This window comes from Macaca mulatta, chromosome 11 (assembly GCF_049350105.2).
Source record: "Macaca mulatta isolate MMU2019108-1 chromosome 11, T2T-MMU8v2.0, whole genome shotgun sequence".
In the NCBI taxonomy this organism is placed as follows: Eukaryota; Metazoa; Chordata; class Mammalia; order Primates; family Cercopithecidae; genus Macaca; species Macaca mulatta.
This window is the reverse complement of record NC_133416.1, coordinates 47,337,942-47,357,029: the sequence shown is the minus strand read 5'-3', so window position 1 is coordinate 47,357,029 and position 19,088 is coordinate 47,337,942. Positions and strand designations below refer to the sequence as shown.

General features: G+C 34.9%; 1 protein-coding gene across 1 annotated transcript in view; it reads right to left on the bottom strand.

Annotated features, from left to right (window-relative positions):
• MUC19 (mucin 19, oligomeric) overlaps window positions 1-19,088 on the bottom strand; it is a 176,289-nt gene that overhangs the window by 115,660 nt on the left and 41,541 nt on the right. The window contains exons 25-43 of the mRNA XM_077953878.1: window positions 18,189-18,338; window positions 15,879-15,973; window positions 15,324-15,450; window positions 13,694-13,940; window positions 11,188-11,240; window positions 10,987-11,087; window positions 10,599-10,750; window positions 9,812-9,950; window positions 8,653-8,757; window positions 8,374-8,568; window positions 7,211-7,450; window positions 6,982-7,138; window positions 5,884-6,009; window positions 4,903-5,044; window positions 4,179-4,210; window positions 3,327-3,356; window positions 2,044-2,085; window positions 1,476-1,508; window positions 1,054-1,098 (exon numbers count right to left, since the gene is read on the bottom strand). Of these exons, the coding sequence (XP_077810004.1) occupies window positions 1,054-1,098; window positions 1,476-1,508; window positions 2,044-2,085; window positions 3,327-3,356; window positions 4,179-4,210; window positions 4,903-5,044; window positions 5,884-6,009; window positions 6,982-7,138; window positions 7,211-7,450; window positions 8,374-8,568; window positions 8,653-8,757; window positions 9,812-9,950; window positions 10,599-10,750; window positions 10,987-11,087; window positions 11,188-11,240; window positions 13,694-13,940; window positions 15,324-15,450; window positions 15,879-15,973; window positions 18,189-18,338 (2,211 nt within the window). The remainder of the gene's footprint in view (window positions 1-1,053; window positions 1,099-1,475; window positions 1,509-2,043; window positions 2,086-3,326; window positions 3,357-4,178; window positions 4,211-4,902; window positions 5,045-5,883; window positions 6,010-6,981; window positions 7,139-7,210; window positions 7,451-8,373; window positions 8,569-8,652; window positions 8,758-9,811; window positions 9,951-10,598; window positions 10,751-10,986; window positions 11,088-11,187; window positions 11,241-13,693; window positions 13,941-15,323; window positions 15,451-15,878; window positions 15,974-18,188; window positions 18,339-19,088) is intronic.

Sequence of the window (19,088 nt, the reverse complement as noted above, 5' to 3'; positions counted from 1 at the left end):
ATGTTGTTTTTGGTATTTTTAATAATATTGTGCACTATGATAGCTGATGCTTTAAGATATACATATGTATTTACTCCTTTAATATAAAAATATATTAATTTAAAAATAGACAACACTAAGATTTACAAAATGTTCAAAATTATAGTCGCAATTCTATATTATGATATCAATTTATAATCCAATAATAGCCTTGGTTTTACACTGTATCTTTGTATTGAAGATTAGCTCCAATGAGTGAAATGTATGAACTGTTGGATTGATCAGTATAACTAATATTTAACAAATAGTTTAACCTTCACCAGAAATTCTGAGCTAAAGTTCTAAACCTGAGTTCTAAATTTTTGACAGGGAAAAAGAAAAGTCATTCATTCACTCTGTAACTACTTACTGAATATAAACTAATCTGTACCTTAACATTAGGTACAATTGGGAATTCAAGGATGGCGAAGCATGGCCTGTGACTTGAAGTAATGTATTCATTTAAGACTTGATAAGTTAATAAATAATAAAGAAAGAGAATTAGTGCTAAGTTGGGGGTAAAGACTGTAAGTATAGAAAAGTGAGTATATGAAAGATAGTGCAGAGTTGGAAGGTTGAAATCTATGGATGATTTTCTCAGAAACATAGATTCTAGAAAGAAATGACATACACTATGCATGTGAATCTTCAATTAAGTAAAAATGACATCTTTTTAATTGTATAATTAATTAGTTTAAAGAAAAGAAGGTGACTATTATATATTACAAACAACAACAACATGTAGAGTCACAATGCTAAACTGTCTGCTAGCCATTTTTTGTGAATTTTTTAATCATATTTTCATATACATTAAAGACACTGAAACATACTGAATACATTTTTAAATTTAGGTGGAAAGATAAAATAGCAAACTAAATTAGGGAAACTGGATGGTCAGAGGGAAAATTCAAACCCAAATATTTTAATGTGTAATCAAACTGATGTTGATTCTAATATTTAAGTTGTTCAAGGTTTCAGATACAAACCTTTATTCAAAACTTTATTCGTCACTTATGGATTTTCTGATTTACCTACCTGTTGTTTCACTGCTTGATGTTGTAATCGCTGGAATGGATGCTGCTGAATTTGAGAAAACAATGGAAAAAATAAGTTTTATATGCAGGGGAAATTATACTTCCAAGAACATCTATAGTCACATGCAAAATGGATCAACTTGAAATGACTGTATCAGACAAAAAATCATCATATAGGTGAAAAGAAGCCCAAATATTAGTTTTAGAATGTATAGGCCCCAAGTAAAAGGTCAAAAAACCTTATCATTTGGTATAATGCTTTTTTTCCCCAAAAGCTTTCTCTAAAAAATTCTTTTTTAAAAAAGAAACTTCGTCTATTTCTTCTAAAAATGTCATTACAAAGATATAATACTGCAAAGGATGTTTTGGGTGTTTTTAAAAATCCGCCATTGATTAAGTTGTGGCTTAGAGGTTACAGCTTACCTATGCCTGGGCTACTGGTAACCAGTGTAATTGCTATGCAAAGAAGAAGACAAATATTTGGAAATATACATTAAACTGGTATTGAAAGATGAGGTTAACCATACCTATTTAAACATGTTTCAAGATCTCCAGAATGCAAATAAATGATTAAATGTAACAGTTAAGTTCACTTATCAGATGTTTACACATTTCAATATACTTTTGTACTCCGCTAGCTACTGTTTTAATGACAAAGCATCCAATTAAAGTTAAAGATTTCTTGGTGTTAATAAAAGAAATTGTAAATTACTTTCAAGGAATTTAACATAGAATTTTCTGACATAGCCACTTTCTCCAAATCAGTAGAATGTAGAATGTTCTTCTTAGGACAGACAACCTTTGAAAAGGGAAGATGTTCTTTAATAACGTTACAATTACGTACAGACCTGCTATTTGGCATGGGCCTTTAGCAAATACATAAATGGAGAATGAAAACTTTGAAAAAAGTACCATGATTCCCAAACTATCAATTATCTTTGCTGCTCATTTAGGAGCTATAAAAATAGTTAGCACTTTTTAATTTATATACCTGCTCCGGTGCTTAATATGGCGGTAGCTGTTGTAGTGGAAACTGTTTAGGAAACACAATATTTATGAAAATAAATTAATTGAATAATTTTTGCTGGGAAATATAGCTCAAGAAACCAGTTGTCATCAACTAAAAGTAAAATTTCTGAAACATGTGCAGAGGTTAAGTGACAAAATAATTTTTTATTTACATCTACACAAATAACACCATATATTTATATATGTCCACCAAAAATAACTATTTCCTGTTATTATCACTTAACCAAAATCTCATAGGAACTTTATAAGGTCTCTTTATGGGCCAATAACGACTTTAAAGGAATGTGGTTCAGAACCTTGACATGAAAACTTCACTTCAGGTAAGTGACCAAAAATAACTAAAATTTAACTAGCATTTTACAGCAGATTGCATAATTTTAAATAAATTGTCAAAGCCTCGCTGTTGGAAGCTCACTGTTGGAAGCAGTGAGCCCTGATTGTGCCACTGCACTCTAGCCTGGGCAGCAGAACAAGACCATCTCTCTAAAATAAAAAATTAGCCAGGCATGGCAGCGCATGCCTTTGGTTCAAGCTACTCAGGAGGCTGAGATGGGAGGATCACATGAGCCAAGGCAATAGAGGCTGCAGTGCACTGTGATTGCACCATTGCACTCCAGCCTGGGCAACAAAGTGAGACCCTGCCTCAAAACAAGAAAGCAAGCAAAACAGGAAGCGAGAAAGCAGGCAAGGAAAGAAGGAGGGAGGGAGGTAAGGAAGGAGAAGGAGGGAGGGAGGGAGGGAGGGAGGAAGGAAAGAAGGAAGGAAGGAAGGAAGGAAGGAAGGAAGGAAGGAAGGAAGGAAGGAAGGAAGGAAGGAAGGAAAATAATTTTTTATTTCTGTTTTCAAATCATCCTCTAGCATGATGATGGTTTTAAAATATTTACTTCACAGAAGGCAACATTTACTTCTACTTCATTCACTTATTCAATTATTATCTAAAAATACCAAGCTTTGGATGATGATATTTAACTAATGTGCAGAGTTAAAATATTAATGAATTAATAACATAAATATTAACTAATAATATCTATTGTATGTTTAATCATATTCCTAACTTAATTCATATGAATATAATGAAATGGTATTCTGACATATTTCTAGTAACTGTTCATTTTAATTCACAATTTTTGTATCAGCAGATTTACCATCATACCTTTTACTGGCACAGATTCAAGTGAAACCATAAAGGATGAGCTACACGAAGAAATCAGAGATACAACATTTAAAATATAATGATGATTTTACCTGCAAATGTTGAATTGGTAGGAGCAGTTTCTGAAATAATCACACATCACTGTTATTGACAGGAACTTTTATATCTTGAAAAAATTCTACATCTCAATTTGCCTATAAGTCACATCTCTTTTTATTTTACTTCTTGCAATTTCTAATATAAAAAGGAGTAGCTAACATATTCTTTTGAAGGTTTTTGGGATTTATTTTTTTAAGATGTGTGTTGTGGCTGGGCACGGTGGCTCATGCCTGTAATCCCAACACTTTGGGAGGCCAAAGCAGGTGGATCACCTGAGGTCAGGAGTTCGAGACCAGCCCGGCCAACACGGTGAAACCCCATTTCCACTAAAAATATAAAAATTAGCCAGGTGTGGTGGCTCACGCCTGTAATCTCAGCTGCCCGGGAGGCTGAGGCAGGAGAATCACTTGAACCAGGGAGGTGGAGGTTGCAGTGAGAGATATGTGTTGCTCACGAACAATCCTTCAGTTATTTAATTCTTTTTATATTGATTCTCATCTTCTATTCCTCCCTTTCATTATCAGTGGGGAGGAATCATCCTTTCACTGATGCCTCATTCCCTCAATTCCCAGAACCTACAGTTAGGCAGGGGCACGTATGCAGTAGGTGCACCCCCTGAGTATCAGCCATGGCCCCATCTGACAGTCGTTCAGCATATCTTGGCAGCACTGGTTTCCAACAGCAACTCATCATGGACAATCGCTCTGGGATGGAATTGTGCCAGTCCTCTGAGGGACAGCCTAATGCATTTAAGTCCCTGCCCCTTTGGTGATTAGCCTAAAAATGATTCCCAACCCCTCCTCTGATTTTTCCTAAATCAATTAGTGTAAAATTTAATGACTTACCACTGCACTCCAACTGCCCTGCAATACAGTAGCTGAAAGTTAAATGTAAAAAGAAAAAAAGAATGAATTGGAAAATTTGACTCTTAATTGCATACAGCTCACAAATTTAAAACAACAAATTGTCTGATTGAAAACAAGCAGAACCAAATAGAAGTAAATATTTGTTTCCCCAAGAGAATACTATTCAAATTGCTTGTTTTTCCATGTGCTGCTATACCCAATCATTTCACTGAGGAGCTCCGGGCACCTGAAGAAATGGTGTGCAGGTAACCCTTAAAGGTAGTTCTTACATAGTCAATTTCAAACACGATGTTATTTGATGGCCGTGGTGACCTACTATGAACCCGTCAATTTGCTTCCATGTAACTGTTTGAAAACCTGTGAACATAATCTTACATTTAAAGAATTAAAATTCTTTTCCTCTACAACTACACAATGACATTTTCTGTCCTGTGTTCTGCGTTATTAAGTATAAAATTCCACAAACCATTTGTTGACATGCGAATTATCTGAAAATAAAAATAACTAACATAACTGATATAAAATGAACCTAAAGCTGGCCTTCTCATTCAGAAATGGCAGGATCAAAAATTATACATATATATACATGTATACATGACATATATATTATTAACATAATATATTCATACACGTATTTAGTTTTCCTCCTAAATGAAAAGGCAAAAGTCAAAATTGCTTATTGAAAAGTTAGTAGAGAATATACCATGTTCTTCCACAATTATCTTCAATCACTTCCCCTGCTGGTATGATATCATTATAGAAGCAGCTGCACTCAGATAAACTGACACATTTCATGGTGTTCTCATCCAGGTAAGGAGCACTATCTGGGCACTTAGCATAACAACCTGTGTGTAAAAATGACCCACAGTTCATCTCTATCTACTGAAACTCATTATACTGAATATTATATATTTGTAAAGTTACTTAAATGACTCCATGAAGTGAAGTAGACAATAGCAAAACAATATCACACTCATAATGAAAATATATAAATAAAACAAGGTTCAGATCTTCTTGCAGTGAAATGTCAGACTAAGAACTTAAAGATTTTGGTTGATTTATTTTTTTCTAAAATGATTCTTGAAGTAATTTTAAATGATTTGCTACTTTCATAATGGGCATGATGCTGTAACATAAAATAGGCTCTGGTAAATACATATCCTGAAATGTGAATGCCAGTTTCAAATATCTGTCTTTGCAACAGTAGGTAAAGATAAAGTCATAGCAAAATAAGCTAAAAATACACCAAAGGATTTAACACAGTTGTGACTTTTGGAACAGTTTCATGTTATACTGTTTTCTTGCCTGTTTTTTGTTTATCTCTGAAATAAATAATGCTAAGAATAAAATGCTGCTTAAGTGTAAGATATAGTTCATTACTACAGTAATTATACTACTCAAGCAAGATTGTATTATATGTTGCATTCTGAAACCGCATTCACACTGAACAACATTGTCTAATCAAAGATATAAAAGTGACAATAGAATCAGAGTGCTGTCCCCATCCCCCACTAAGCTTATGTTTAGAGAAAGTGTTTCTAATGTAGAAACATTAATGACATAATAAAGATAACTATTCATTAAATTACCAAGTGTTAGACACTAAATTGGGAGAAGCAATCCTTTCCAGTTAAGATGAATAGCATTTGCACTACTTTATGGATATTCTTAAAGTATGTGTTACCTTCTAAAAGTGAAGAAAATTTCTGGCCAATGACCTGATCTTTGCATGTTTTTGCAGTCACTGTGCCACAAGGTTCATAATGCCATCTGCATTCCCCAGGTGCATTGTAATAATCACAGTAGACAGCTATAATTGAATTATATCAAATTACTTTCATTCATTATATGACAATTTTCACCTTTCATTTTCCAAAGCATTTTAATAAGGGATTTGGGATGATATTAATAATAAGCATATCTAAACTATATCAGGTCTTATCAAGTTCCTTTGGCTTTATCTAAACTGTCATATAAGCCAAAATAGGTCACAAGGGGAGTAGACATATAAACTCAAAATAGAACTTTGTTTTGCCATCTCACACTCTGGTTAGTTTGAGATTTAACAGGTAAACTTTCATTTTATCATTTGGAGATATTTTAGGTCATAGCCTAGATTCATGGTTTCAATTTCAACTTTAAATTGGAAAACTAAATCCTAGACAATTAAGCTCTTTAATATGTAAATAACAGTTCCTAAATGAAGTAACTAAAGATGTCAATATAATCTAATCCTGTGCATAAAAAACTGAATAAAATGAGGGTTCTGTTTTAACACTTCTCATATTTTCTCTCATAATACTTAGAAGAAAAAGAGCTGACTCATTTCTATTAAGGTTATTACATTCTATATGTATCGAGATTCAGTCTATACTCAATGTACAGTTCATCTTCAATAGGGCTCTATGAAAGTTTTCAAGGAAACGTGTGAGCACTTTAAGCAAAAGTAATATATTCGGTAAATATTGAAGGATATGTAAATATACCAAGATAGGTAAACAGTTCATCATCGAAGTATGAATGAGAAATATTCTCCATCAGTATTCATTTTTCCCCCTGTGAACACATGAATTTTTAAACTAAAATTGAACTTGAAGCACTGGGCCAGGTGCTTTATTTTTTAAGTTAGGTATTTTTGCACACCATAAACAAAAATATCAACATGTTTCTAGGTACACAAACATGTGTTTTATAGAAAATATGAGAGGAAGACTGAGGGTCTAACAAAATACTTCTATCTAATTACATTTTGAAAGAACAACAACATATGGACTTCACTTACGACACAGATTTGGTTTTCTCCATGAGACACAAACTCCAACTGCACTACACGCCTCTGAGTACATAGCCACGGCAGTGCAGAATCCCAGGTACTTCCCCTCCATGTCACATGCGCAGGCTTCTTCAATGCATGCATCATAGTAAGCACTGGGGTCAACCTAGGCAGAGCACAGCACATGAGTCTCTGGGAGGAAACCCTGTGTAAGTCTCTGCTTTCAGAACAATGCTACCTTGCTGTGGCAGTCTCTGAAGGTGCTGTCTCTGAGGATCTCACATTTTCGCACAGCCCAGGCTTTACAGTATGGGTTTGAATCACATGGGAAAGTCTCAGCCACTGTATCTGAACACTCTTGGCTTGTTTTCCAACTATTCCCAAATTCCAGTGCTCCAGAAGCTACTGAAGAGTATCTTGTTGTGAAATCATCCTTGAGATCACCATTGTTATTTCCACAGAGACCACACACCTTGCCCTGTATTGATCGGAAAGGGAAATTTAAAAATTAGTTGTACTAGGGACATTGAGATAGATAAACAGATGATAGATGAACAGATAGATATCATGATTATGTATACTGGAGCATGAATCTATGTAAAATTCCAATTTTCATGGATAAGATTCCAGAATTTGTGGATAAGAGTATTCTCCCATTTAAGGTACCCCATGTCACAAAATGATCTAGTACCACACAGAATAAATGTCTAAAGAACCAAAACAGGTATGTCTGCTAGTTTCAAATTACACATGAGACTACTTTGGCTTCTTAAAATATTTGCTCCAAGGAACACATTTAGTTCAAAATATATCAAATACCTGAAAATCACATCATGTGATAATCTCAAGTAACCAAATATAGGCAAACTACAATGCCTCAGGTTATTGTATTTACTTTTTTTTTTTTTTTTTTTTTTTGAGACAGAGTCTCCCTCTGTCGCCCAGGCTGGACTGCAGTGGCCGGATCTCAGCTCACTGCAATCTCCGCCTCCCGGGTTCACGCCATTCTCCTGCCTCAGCCTCCCGAGTAGCTGGGACTACAGGTACCCGCCACCACGCCCGGCTAGTTTTTTGTATTTTTTAGTAGAGACGGGGTTTCACCGTGTTAGCCGGGTGGTCTCGCTCTCCTGACCTCGTGATCCGCCTGTCTCGGCCTCCCAAAGTGCTGGGATTACAGGCTTGAGCCACCACGCCCGGCCTTGCATTTACTTTTTAACCAGATTTTGTTATCTTTGATTACATTTCATATTTCATAAGAAGGTTGAAGAAAGGTGGAGGGCTTGTTACTCTAACAGAGACCCTGCCATTCCCCTATACTCTGCCTATCAATACCTGTCTTTAATTTTTAGTAACAGAAATGATTTTGCTTCCCCGTTATTCAGTTGTTAGCGATATACATACATTCCAGTTTGGATCCAGAATAACAGACAGTCTTGTATTTTTGTCCCAAATCATGATTATTCCATTTTGAAATTTCAGAATTAAGTACAGGCCAACAGTATGTATGGAGTATGCATTTGTATTGAGTTCACATTTCTTACTTTCTGTAGATTTGACTGCTGTTACTTTACCATCTTGCAAGACAACATTCTGATCCTGTAAATTCAGACAGATTTATAATAACAGTTTTATTTGGCTGTCACAATGTGAGAGGAAAAAATAAAGAAAATAGTACTGTACCTGAAAAGAAACTATAATTTTTCTTGAGCATGTTAGTCCATCTTCACAGCATGGAACACTCTCCGTTAAAATACGAAATGTGCCATTTTCATGACCACAATAATCCTTTAAAATAAAAATTATAATAGTTTGTAAATATTAGAGACACAGAACTCAACTACAGTATTTGTGTCAGACAAATATTCTTAGAGAAAATATTTGCCTTAAACTCAATAAATTGCCGTATGTTGTGTTACGGAATTTCCAAAAAAAACAATAGTTTAACACATTTACAGATAGTTAGCCTTGACTAAGTCCACTCTAGCTAATTTGTTTTGACTCAGTTATTTTCCCATTACTTCTGCACAAGTTCAGAATTATTCCATAAACATGTAAGTATTTAAAGTATAGACGTTTGTAATCACAGATTTATTTCTAGACTAGCTAGGTAAATTTGGCCTTATTTCCTCAAAGACTTACATGAAACTTGATATTCAAACAAAACTAATGCATAAATACAACAAATTTTACCCCTTAAATGTTAGTTAGGAAGCTTGCAGCTTGATAAGATGAACTCTGGAATGTATGTAACAAGCATGAACTCTGTAATCAGACAGGTCTAGGTTTACTATGACATTTTCTATTTGGTAGCTTAAGTTGCTTAACCTCTCTAAACTTCAATTTCTTCATCTGCATCATAGGAATAATAATATCAGTCTTATAGTATTATAATTATTAAATGCAATGAAATATATAAATTTGCTTGACAAAGAAGCACTCATAAATGTTAGTTGTAATTTTTGCTGCCAGTGCTGTTGTTGGAAGAATCATATCTAGCATTTATTTATTGAGCACTAGTATGTCCTCCAGTGTGTGCTCTAGCGTGGTTTCAAGTAGGGGCTATTTTCATGCCCATTTTGTAAATACAAAAACTGAGACACTGAGAGGTTAAGGAATGTCCCCAAAGACATGCATCTGATAAAAGATGGAGCCAGCATTGAAATCTAGTCCTAGTCTCCAGAGCCAGCAGTACACAATATAACATTTTACTGCCTTCTGGAAACATATAAGGGACCTTTTAAAAATATTTCCCATTTGAAAATAAAAGTATTTGGAACTAATCTGCAAATGAACAATTAAGAATTACAGAAAAATTTTAGTAAGACATATTCATAATTACCTCAAGAAATGAATACTGGCAGAGACCGTCAAAACTGTAACTTTTCCCATCAAAAGTTCTAACATGACCTTCCCCATAGATGTGGCAGATGGTTTGACATTCATTTTGGGTACAACTCCAAGACCCTTTAATGCAGGTACTAAAAGGAAAAGATGACACAGCATAGTGATTATATTATGCCGGGATTCATACACTAATATTGCTTTTGTAAAGAAGCACAAAATTATGTTTCATATTGATTTAAATTTTGTAGTAGTCTTCGTTATAATGTAGGATGTTCAATATATACAATGCTACATAAACTTCTGTTTTAAAAATAGCATCTTGGCCGGGCATGGTGGCTCATGCCTCTAATCCCAGCATTTTGGGAGGCCGAGGCGGGCAGATCACGTGATCAGGAGATCAAGACCATCCTGGCTAACACGGTGAAACCCTGTCTCTACCAAAAATACAAAAGATTAGCCGGGTGTGGTGATGAGCGCCTATAGTCCCAGCTACTCTGGAGGCTGAGGCAGGAGAATGGCATGAACCCGGGAGGCCAGCTTGCAGTGAACCGAGACCATGCCACTGCACTCCTGCCTGGGTGACAGTGCAAGACTCTGTCTCAAAATAAATAAATAAATAAATAAATAAATAAATAAATAAATAAAATAGCATCTTTTTCTAACTGTATTTGGTCATTTTTTTCCCAAATATCCCAAAGTGTGAATTCTTTCCTATGAAAATAAGAACAGACTGCATTTTCTAATATCTAAAACAAATAAAATAAAAATCCATTATTAAGCACCATTCATTGCAGCCAACAGAAGTGACACTTCCTTCATCATATTCTCGTCCACCAAAAGAGCACGGACAGTCATCAGGAAGGATGCATATCCCTTTAGAATTTCGAACCATTCCTTCTGGACAAAAGCACCCACGTTTGCAAGGCAAGTTCTCCTACAAGAATAAATATAAAATATACACCATGAGGCACCATTCTAATCATGTCATATTATCAGCATTAATTTAAATGCTTAAATATATCATGTATGTATTTGGAGTCAATCTTTGACAACTGAAAATAACACGCAAAAAGAGTATGACCTTCTAATTATTTTTCATTAAAATTATAGCTTTCCTAGGCCCCGAAACAAAACCTTTAAATGGCTAAACTCTAATACTATGTTACTTACATCAAAAACAGGTATGTTCCGAGTACTGCATGTTCTGTCGGTTCTTCTCTGTGCTTTGGGATCCCTACAGTCTACATACTCAGCCCCTCCAGAACAATTTTCTGCAGAATAAGAAGAATTGTCACTGATCAAGAGCCTGTCGATCTGTTTTCTTTAGCAAAAGTGGATATTTTAAATTTGCACCGTGATTTTAACACTTACGTAGGGTTAAATCAATGGGAATCTGGCAAAGAAGAATTCCATCCCGACAGACACTGGAAATAAAACAAAATTATAAATTTAGACATAAGTTTCAAGGACAATTAGTTAAATGAGTGAGACACCATCCCCAGAAGAGGCATAAAATATACCAAAGGATAAGATATCATCTTGTAAATATTACAAGAATGTACAAACAAGGTTTTATGGGCATCAGAGAAAACCTTGTGGAAAGGATGGCTGGATCTTGATGAGAAGTGAAATTTAATACTTCTGATAAGATGCCAAACTGTGGTGTAGGAGAGAACAAGATATGTTCCAGTGACTCAAATGATTCATGTTTGGATGGAAAGAAGGGAAAATGGGGGAAGCAGTATATGTAGATTGGGGCCAGACTTTAGATGGTCTTAAATGACTTGCAAGTTTGTATTTGTTCTCCAGGTAACTGTCAGTCACTAAAGTTTCTGAGCAGGGAGGTGGCCCTATCAGAATAGTGCTTTAGGCTACATAGTCTTTATTGTTGTTGTTATTATTATTATTATACTTTAAGTTCTGGGATACATGTGCAGAACGTGCAGGTTTGTTACATAGGTATGCACGTGGCTTTAAGCTACACATTCTTGCAGTAGTGCAGGAAACAGGAGACAGAGAGACAGAGCAACAATGAGCAACCAAGTTAGCTATCACAGTGTTGCCTGCTGAGGAAAGTCTCAAATATGGTGAAGGGAACATAATTTGGAGGTACTGGCCTGATTCACTGAAAAGTTAACGTATTGATTCCCATGAAAATAAGAGCAGACTGCGAATTTTCTAATGTCCAAAACAGATAAAATAGTAATTCTTTATTAAGCACCATTAAAAAGTTAATCTATTGATTCCCCAAAACTACAGAGAAAAAGAAATTATCATTATCAAACCCCAGCCAAAGGCTCATGGGCTTTGATATAAAGGGGTTACCTAGGCTTTCCTTTTGAATGATCAAGAAAAATTACTTATTGCTAAATGATAGCCTCATGAAACCAAAGAAAAGAGAGGAGGTGTATTCAAAGTATTTTTGAATGGCTATTTCATTTTGGCAATTATGTTGTCAAGAATTCCTACATCTCTCTATGGAATTAGAAACATGCTTAAATTACTTTGCTCCAGGCTGAGCACAGTGGCTCATGCCTGTAATCTCAGCACTCTGGGAAGCCAAGGCAGGTGAATTGCTTAAGTCCAAGAGTTTAAGACCAGCCTGGGCAACATGGCAAAATACTGTATCTACTAAAAATACAAAACATTAGCTGGACATGGTGGCATGCACCTGTAGTCCCAGCTACTCAGGAGGCTGAGGTGGGAGAATCACTTGAGCCCAGGGAGGTTGGAGCTGCAGTGAGCCAAACCTGTGCCACTGAACTGCAGCCTGGGCAATTGAAGTGAGACCCCATCTAAGAAAGAAAGAAAGAAGAAAGAAAAGAAAGAAAGAAAGAAAGAAAGAAAGAAAGAAAGAAAGAAAGAAAAGAAAAGAAAAGAAAAGAAAAGAAAAGAAAAGAAAAGAAAAGAAAAGAAAAGAAAAGAAAAGAAAAGGAAAAGAAAAGGAAAAGAAAAGAAAAGAAAAGGAAAAGAAAGAAAAGAAAGAAAAGAAAGGAAAGAAAGGAAAGAAAGGAAGGAAAGAAAGGAAAGAAGGAGAGGAAGGAAAGAAGGAGAGGAAGGGAGGAAGGGAGGAAGGGAGGAAAAAGGAAAGAAGGAAAGAAAGAAAGAGAAAAATTACTTTGTTCCAAACTGTAGAAATCATAGCCTCCTTGGCCAAAATAGTCAAAATTCTTCAATTCTTCAGAAACTAATTCCAAATTATTGGTTATGATCTGACCAATGTCAGTGTTTCTAACCCAATCTTGTACAAAACAACCCACATGTGTAGTTTTTTTCTAACATTTCCTACATCTGTGCATTCTGTTTACAGGAAATCATCCTCTACATTTCATTTTTGTCTGGAAAAAGATTCATTCCCTCGTACAATTTATTTGCCTGTCTTCTCTGAGAAGTTTTCCTTAATCTCCTTAGGTAGTACCTGGCTCTTTCTGCTACCATATTCTAGTATACAAAGCTCCTTCTAATAGTTTGTGCCCTGCTTACTTGAAGTCCAAGACAATGTTCCTTCAGCTTTGCAACTCCAGCACTCAGCACAAGGCCTGGCACACTGCAGACACTTAATAAGTGTTTGTTGAATGATGACTACAGAAAGACAGCTAGAGAGCATCTTCTGAATATGAAATCATTTCACATTGTCTGTATATAGAATTTACCAGAATATTTTTCTACTGGTGTTTAAAACAAAACCAGAGTGGGATAATCTATATCCATTAGGATGCAATGAGCCTTCCAGAATAAAAGAGATTTATATTAAGAAATAAGAATCATAAGTATGACCAGTCTAAAAAGACTTCATACTGACAAAAGACCATTTCTCTGAAAAGAACACAGTCTGTTGATTTCAGTGTCATAGCAAGTATACATGTAATTTCCATACCATTTATTGTCATCAATATGGATGAGTTTGCCTGGTTGCGTGACCTCGTCATTTATGTAGCAGTCACACTGAGATTTCAGTACACAGTTTCCTTCATTATTCTGGTACATTTCATCAGGGCAGGTGCATCCATCAACTGGAACATCTTCTACATCACAGCTCCTATCTCTCTCTGACAATGATCGGCAAGAACTATTACAGGCTTTTACATTGTACTTGAAAACTAGTCCACTTGGACAAGAATGTTCTGTTGGTACAGAGACAAAAGAAACAATGAATATGTACATATTCAGGGAAATAAACAATTTTATTTCAGCTCGATGTTTATAGATATCGTGAATTTTCATAAGAGAGATTATGAATTTTTTAAGTCCTTGTTCATTGGGTTTTTAAAATTCTTTTTTGTTTTCAGTCAATACTGAATTCCTATTAATGTGTTTAAAAACTTTGCTGGGGGTTAAGCCCATAAACAGGAGAAGCAATACATTGCTTTCACGTGGCTTATATTCCCAGTGAAAGGACAATCATGGTACGTGCTATGAAGAAACAAGAGGGGAAGCACTAATTGTGTACAGATGAGGATCTACACTTAGTGAAGAGCGTGAGTAGATGAAGAGCAAGAAGACAGTCCAGGGAGAGGTGATTCTGTCTGGAGAATAGCCTAAATCAGAGGGAGAATGAGTCTTTCAAAGAGTACATAGAAGAATAGAAACTATATGGCCAGAGACAGAATGAATCAGTGGTTAAAATTTACAGGGCCCCCTTAAGGAGTTTGGTATTTAGCCTTAGAGCAATGAGACACCATTAACTTATTTTAGCCTGGAGTGTCACATGATATGCTTAGTTCCATTTGGCTTGGTTTTAAAGATTACCCTGGTTTTTCTGTAGAAAATGGATTAGAGGAAGCCAAGAGTAAATATTGAAGGAGGCTGCTGAAATCACCCAGGAGAAAAAACAATGGTAGTTTCTTGAACCTGGTTTGTGGCAATATAGATGGAGAGATGTGAATAAATTTAAGAGAGATTTTGGAGGTGAAATGGACAGATCTTATTGATTAACTAGATACAAGCAATGTGGTGTTAAATATGATCTACAAGAGGTTTGTTTCTACAAAGTTTGTTGTTTGTTTTTGTTTTTCTCTTGGTAAATCAAGTGTTTTTGTGAAGTCATAGTCAAACAGTGCAATAAACATTTTAAAACAAAGCAAGATTTTAAAAATATCATAGTTGAGCCCTTAATTTATTGGTTCATTTTTGTTTTTTCTCAACATAAATTATTCATATTAAAATGTCATTTACAAATGCATTAGCAGTCAGAACATTATTTAAATTTCAGCACACAATAATTGAACAGAAACATATATTTATATATAAATACATATATATTCTGGTTTTTCTCTATATGTGAATATATTAAATCAAGATCAATAAATCAAGAAGTAAAATATGTAAGGATTGCACAAGGATATTAAAAATAAAACAACAAAATCATCTTTGAAAGAACTAGTTAAAAATTTGTAAACACATATGCCTACACACGCACACAACACACACACACACACACACACACACACACACACTATAGCAAAACTGGGAAGGAAGTAGTTATTGCAAGCTTCTCTGCGGCTTACCACATAGGCCAGTTCTCCATTCTACTATGTATGTTTCCTTCTCAGCACACGCTTTCACATAGTTACCTAAAATTGTACATAGGCAGTCTTGACTGTTTTCACAAGAGCAAGTATATTTTTTGCATTCCTTGAAAATAAGAAACAAATTTATATTACATTATGAAGTTACTCAGAAGAACAGGTAAAGTGAGTATAATTTAGTTCCTAACCACTCTTCTACTCCAAAAAAAGCTTTTTTGAAATGTTTGAAAACATTTTTAAATATTCAAAATAGTGAATGAATTATTAGCCTGCTTGTCAAAACATTTTTAAAAAGGCAGAAAGAGAAACTTATTCAAGATTTTTCTCATTTGGGGTTATTTTCCGCACCACTTTTCTTCTGAAGTTGGCATATCTAACACAAGAATGAATTAATAGAATCTAATACATATCGAAGGATATACTTTAATCTACTGACAATGGCTGTTATTCGAAAATATTTAATATCTACATGCTTTTGTCAATATCAGCAAAGTATTTGTCAACAAGAGGTGTTAATGTTAGAGCCTCACATACCTCATGATAGTGTTTAGGGTTCACAATTGGGTGGCAGGAAGCAAAAGGCCCACTTGAATCAAGAAGAATTCCACAGTGCCTTTCAGCAAACTTTTCTGGAAGAAAACCAGTGCACTCAAAATTAGTTTCAATAATGTCATAATCCTTTCCTTTTTTTTTTTTTTTTTTTTTTTGAGATGGAGTCTTACTCTTTCGCCCAGGCTGGAGTGCAGTGGCATGATCTCGGCTCACTGCAACCTCTGCCTACTGGGTTCAAGTGATTCTCCTGCCTCAGCCTCCTGTATAGCTGGGATTACAGGTGTGTGTCACCAAGCCCAGCTAATTTTTTGTATTTTTAGTAGAGATGGGGTTTCACCGTGTTGGCCAGGGTGGTCTCGATCTCCTGACCTCATGATTCGCCCACCTCGGCCTCCCAAAGTGCTAGGATGACAGACGTGAGCCACCGCACCCGGCCATAATTCTTTAATTGAAAGAAAAGATGTACAATTTTAACCGTTCTCTCTATTAAAACAATTTTTAAAGTGTTCTGCTGTAATACATCTAACTTGTCACTATACGCAAAGATGGCATGCTATAATTAAAAAATCTTACACTAAGAGGCAAAGTCTTTGTTAGCTTTGGAATTTTGGATTAAATCAATTTACCTTTCTCTGAAATGCAGTTTCTATATAAAAATGGAATTAGGGGATCGTATTATATCTTTAGATTCCTTTTAACTTTAAAATATATATTTATAGCTAAATTGTGATGAGTTGGTAAATAAAGCAACCACAACAACGCCCCGCCCGCCCAACCACCACATGATCCCAGTCACCTCAGAAGATTATAGAAGATTATATCAGTTTTCCTGAAGGTCATATATTAGCACAACCAGTATCAATAATTCCAACACACCAATTTTGTTTTGTTTTTTCATTGATATTTCATTGGCCTATAAATAACTAGCATAGTATTAAATTAACAAAAATAAAAATCATAACAATAGCATCTGAGTAATAAGTGCTTGGCCTAAAGATTTTTGGTAATAGAGGAAGCTGTCTCTATTAAAAACAAACTGAGACCAATTATTTCCAAAATTTTAACAAATTGGCAACCCAGTATCATCACTTTTTATCTAAATATTACTAACAGCTTATTAAAATACAGTTTAATTTTCTGTATTTTACATTAAGTTAAATGTAAAGCACTGAAAATTAAATTTAATTAATTTCTATATCTCTCCAAAGTGGTGGCATATAGTCTGCTTAACATAAATTGACTTGGTATCTTATGAGATATACATTCTCATTATAACTGTTTTCATTGCAACACTCCAAAATCAAAATAATATGATAATCAAAACCCTGAAATATGTATTATGATGTTTACATTAATGCTTCTACCAACTCTTTTAAATCAAAATTAGTAGACAAGGCTTTCAAAAGGAATTGCCTTAGTAATGTTAAAATATTATTATAATCTGATAAGACTATTTCAAGTATATATTAATTTAGAAACAACTAATTAACATGTCAATGTAATATATTTTAACTTAGCTTCCATTGCACTCTTTTTTTTAATGAAAGAAGCAACACAAAATGAAGCATTTATTAGTATCAGCAATACCAGAGGAGCGACCAAAGCATGACTTGGATTCAAAATACTTGAATTTCTCATCTGTCATCCTTATTCACTAGGGATCTTTATTAATCCTCTCTGTGCTCCATTATCCCCACTATCTACATTAGTGGGGATAATAGTCCCGCCCATGCTGCTCATGAGTTTTGGTAGAAATAAATTGAACTAATATTTTAAAAGCCTTTTGGTAAGCATAAATGTAAGCTGAATCATACCAGTGTAAAGTTTAATTAATGTCTGTACTGGGGCTTGCACAGCAGTAGTTAGGACACCTGGACCCAACCACAGCTCTATCATCAAGTGGCTTCACCAATTTGGGCGAGTCTTGCTAGTTCAACCAATGACTATTTTTATAACTAAGTTAAAGGAGGGAATAATTGAAGAACTAAATGTGCCCCAAATCTCTTCTAATCTTGTTATTCTATAGTGACAGTGAAAATTGTGTAAGAAGGAAAGGAGTAGGTATAGAAAAGCAAACAACCAAGATGAACTCCCATGAACTATTTGTTTTGTAGGAATAAGATCAGCCAACCAGACTGCTTCTCTGCTGTGTCCTCCAAAATTCAGACAGTACAACAAAAACTAACTAAAGGCAGGATTATCTGACGTGTTCATATTATTACCAAAATAAGTACATAATATGTAATTACAACAAATATGTAATTACAGATTTCAATAGTCAATTAACATTACCTTTTTCTATACTAATACATGAAGAGGGGTTTCCTTTAGGACAGGACATCATTTCCCAAGAATTAGCAAATGCTTGAGATGTCTTCTCCAATATATTCTGACTTGACATGAAATCATCCTCTGCTTTGTTGTTGTAGGAACCACAGAGTCCTGTATAAAAGCACACAGCAAAGTTTCACACCTCACCTACTCAATTCTTTGGATTCACATCCTCACTGCACATTCAGTTCTTTGCCCAAGAGAAAACCTGTAGAAGCTACCTGAGAATATGCCTTGTTTAGCCTTCATACATTAAGTAAAATGTCATGGCATTTCAGATTTCACCCAAATTCCCTTTCATTCGCATTCCAGGAGCACTAAAACACCATTTGCCATGAATACTGTCTTTTTCCTATTTGTCGCTGTAACTTGTATCTCTTTGGAGGAGCCAACAGAAAGTGTGCTTCTAAGTAGGAACTTATGACTTACATTTGCACAATTTCAGTGTGGATAGCTGAATCATATTGAGTGCTATATGCCTTTTTAACCCAGACCCTTCTGACCTATGAGTTACATCTATTCCTTTGTGTAAATAAGTTACCTTCTCAAGTACAGGTGTGTTACAAAAGCTTCTGCTGTTTATTAGGTACTAGTCTTTGTGGCACTTGCCATAATCTTTGTTTGTTTTGCTCAACATTTATGGCTGTAGTTAATAACTGATTTATAAGACAGAAAACATCAGTGACAGAAATGACCATATGATCTCCCAGAAAGACAAGTCACAGTGTAGCTTTTATATAAACTGTGATGTTCAAAAGATTTATATCTATAATATTTTCATTTATTCAACTACGGTTTAAAGCCTTAGTAGCACACACTAGCAAAGTGATACATTAACACATATATTATCAAATCTCATTT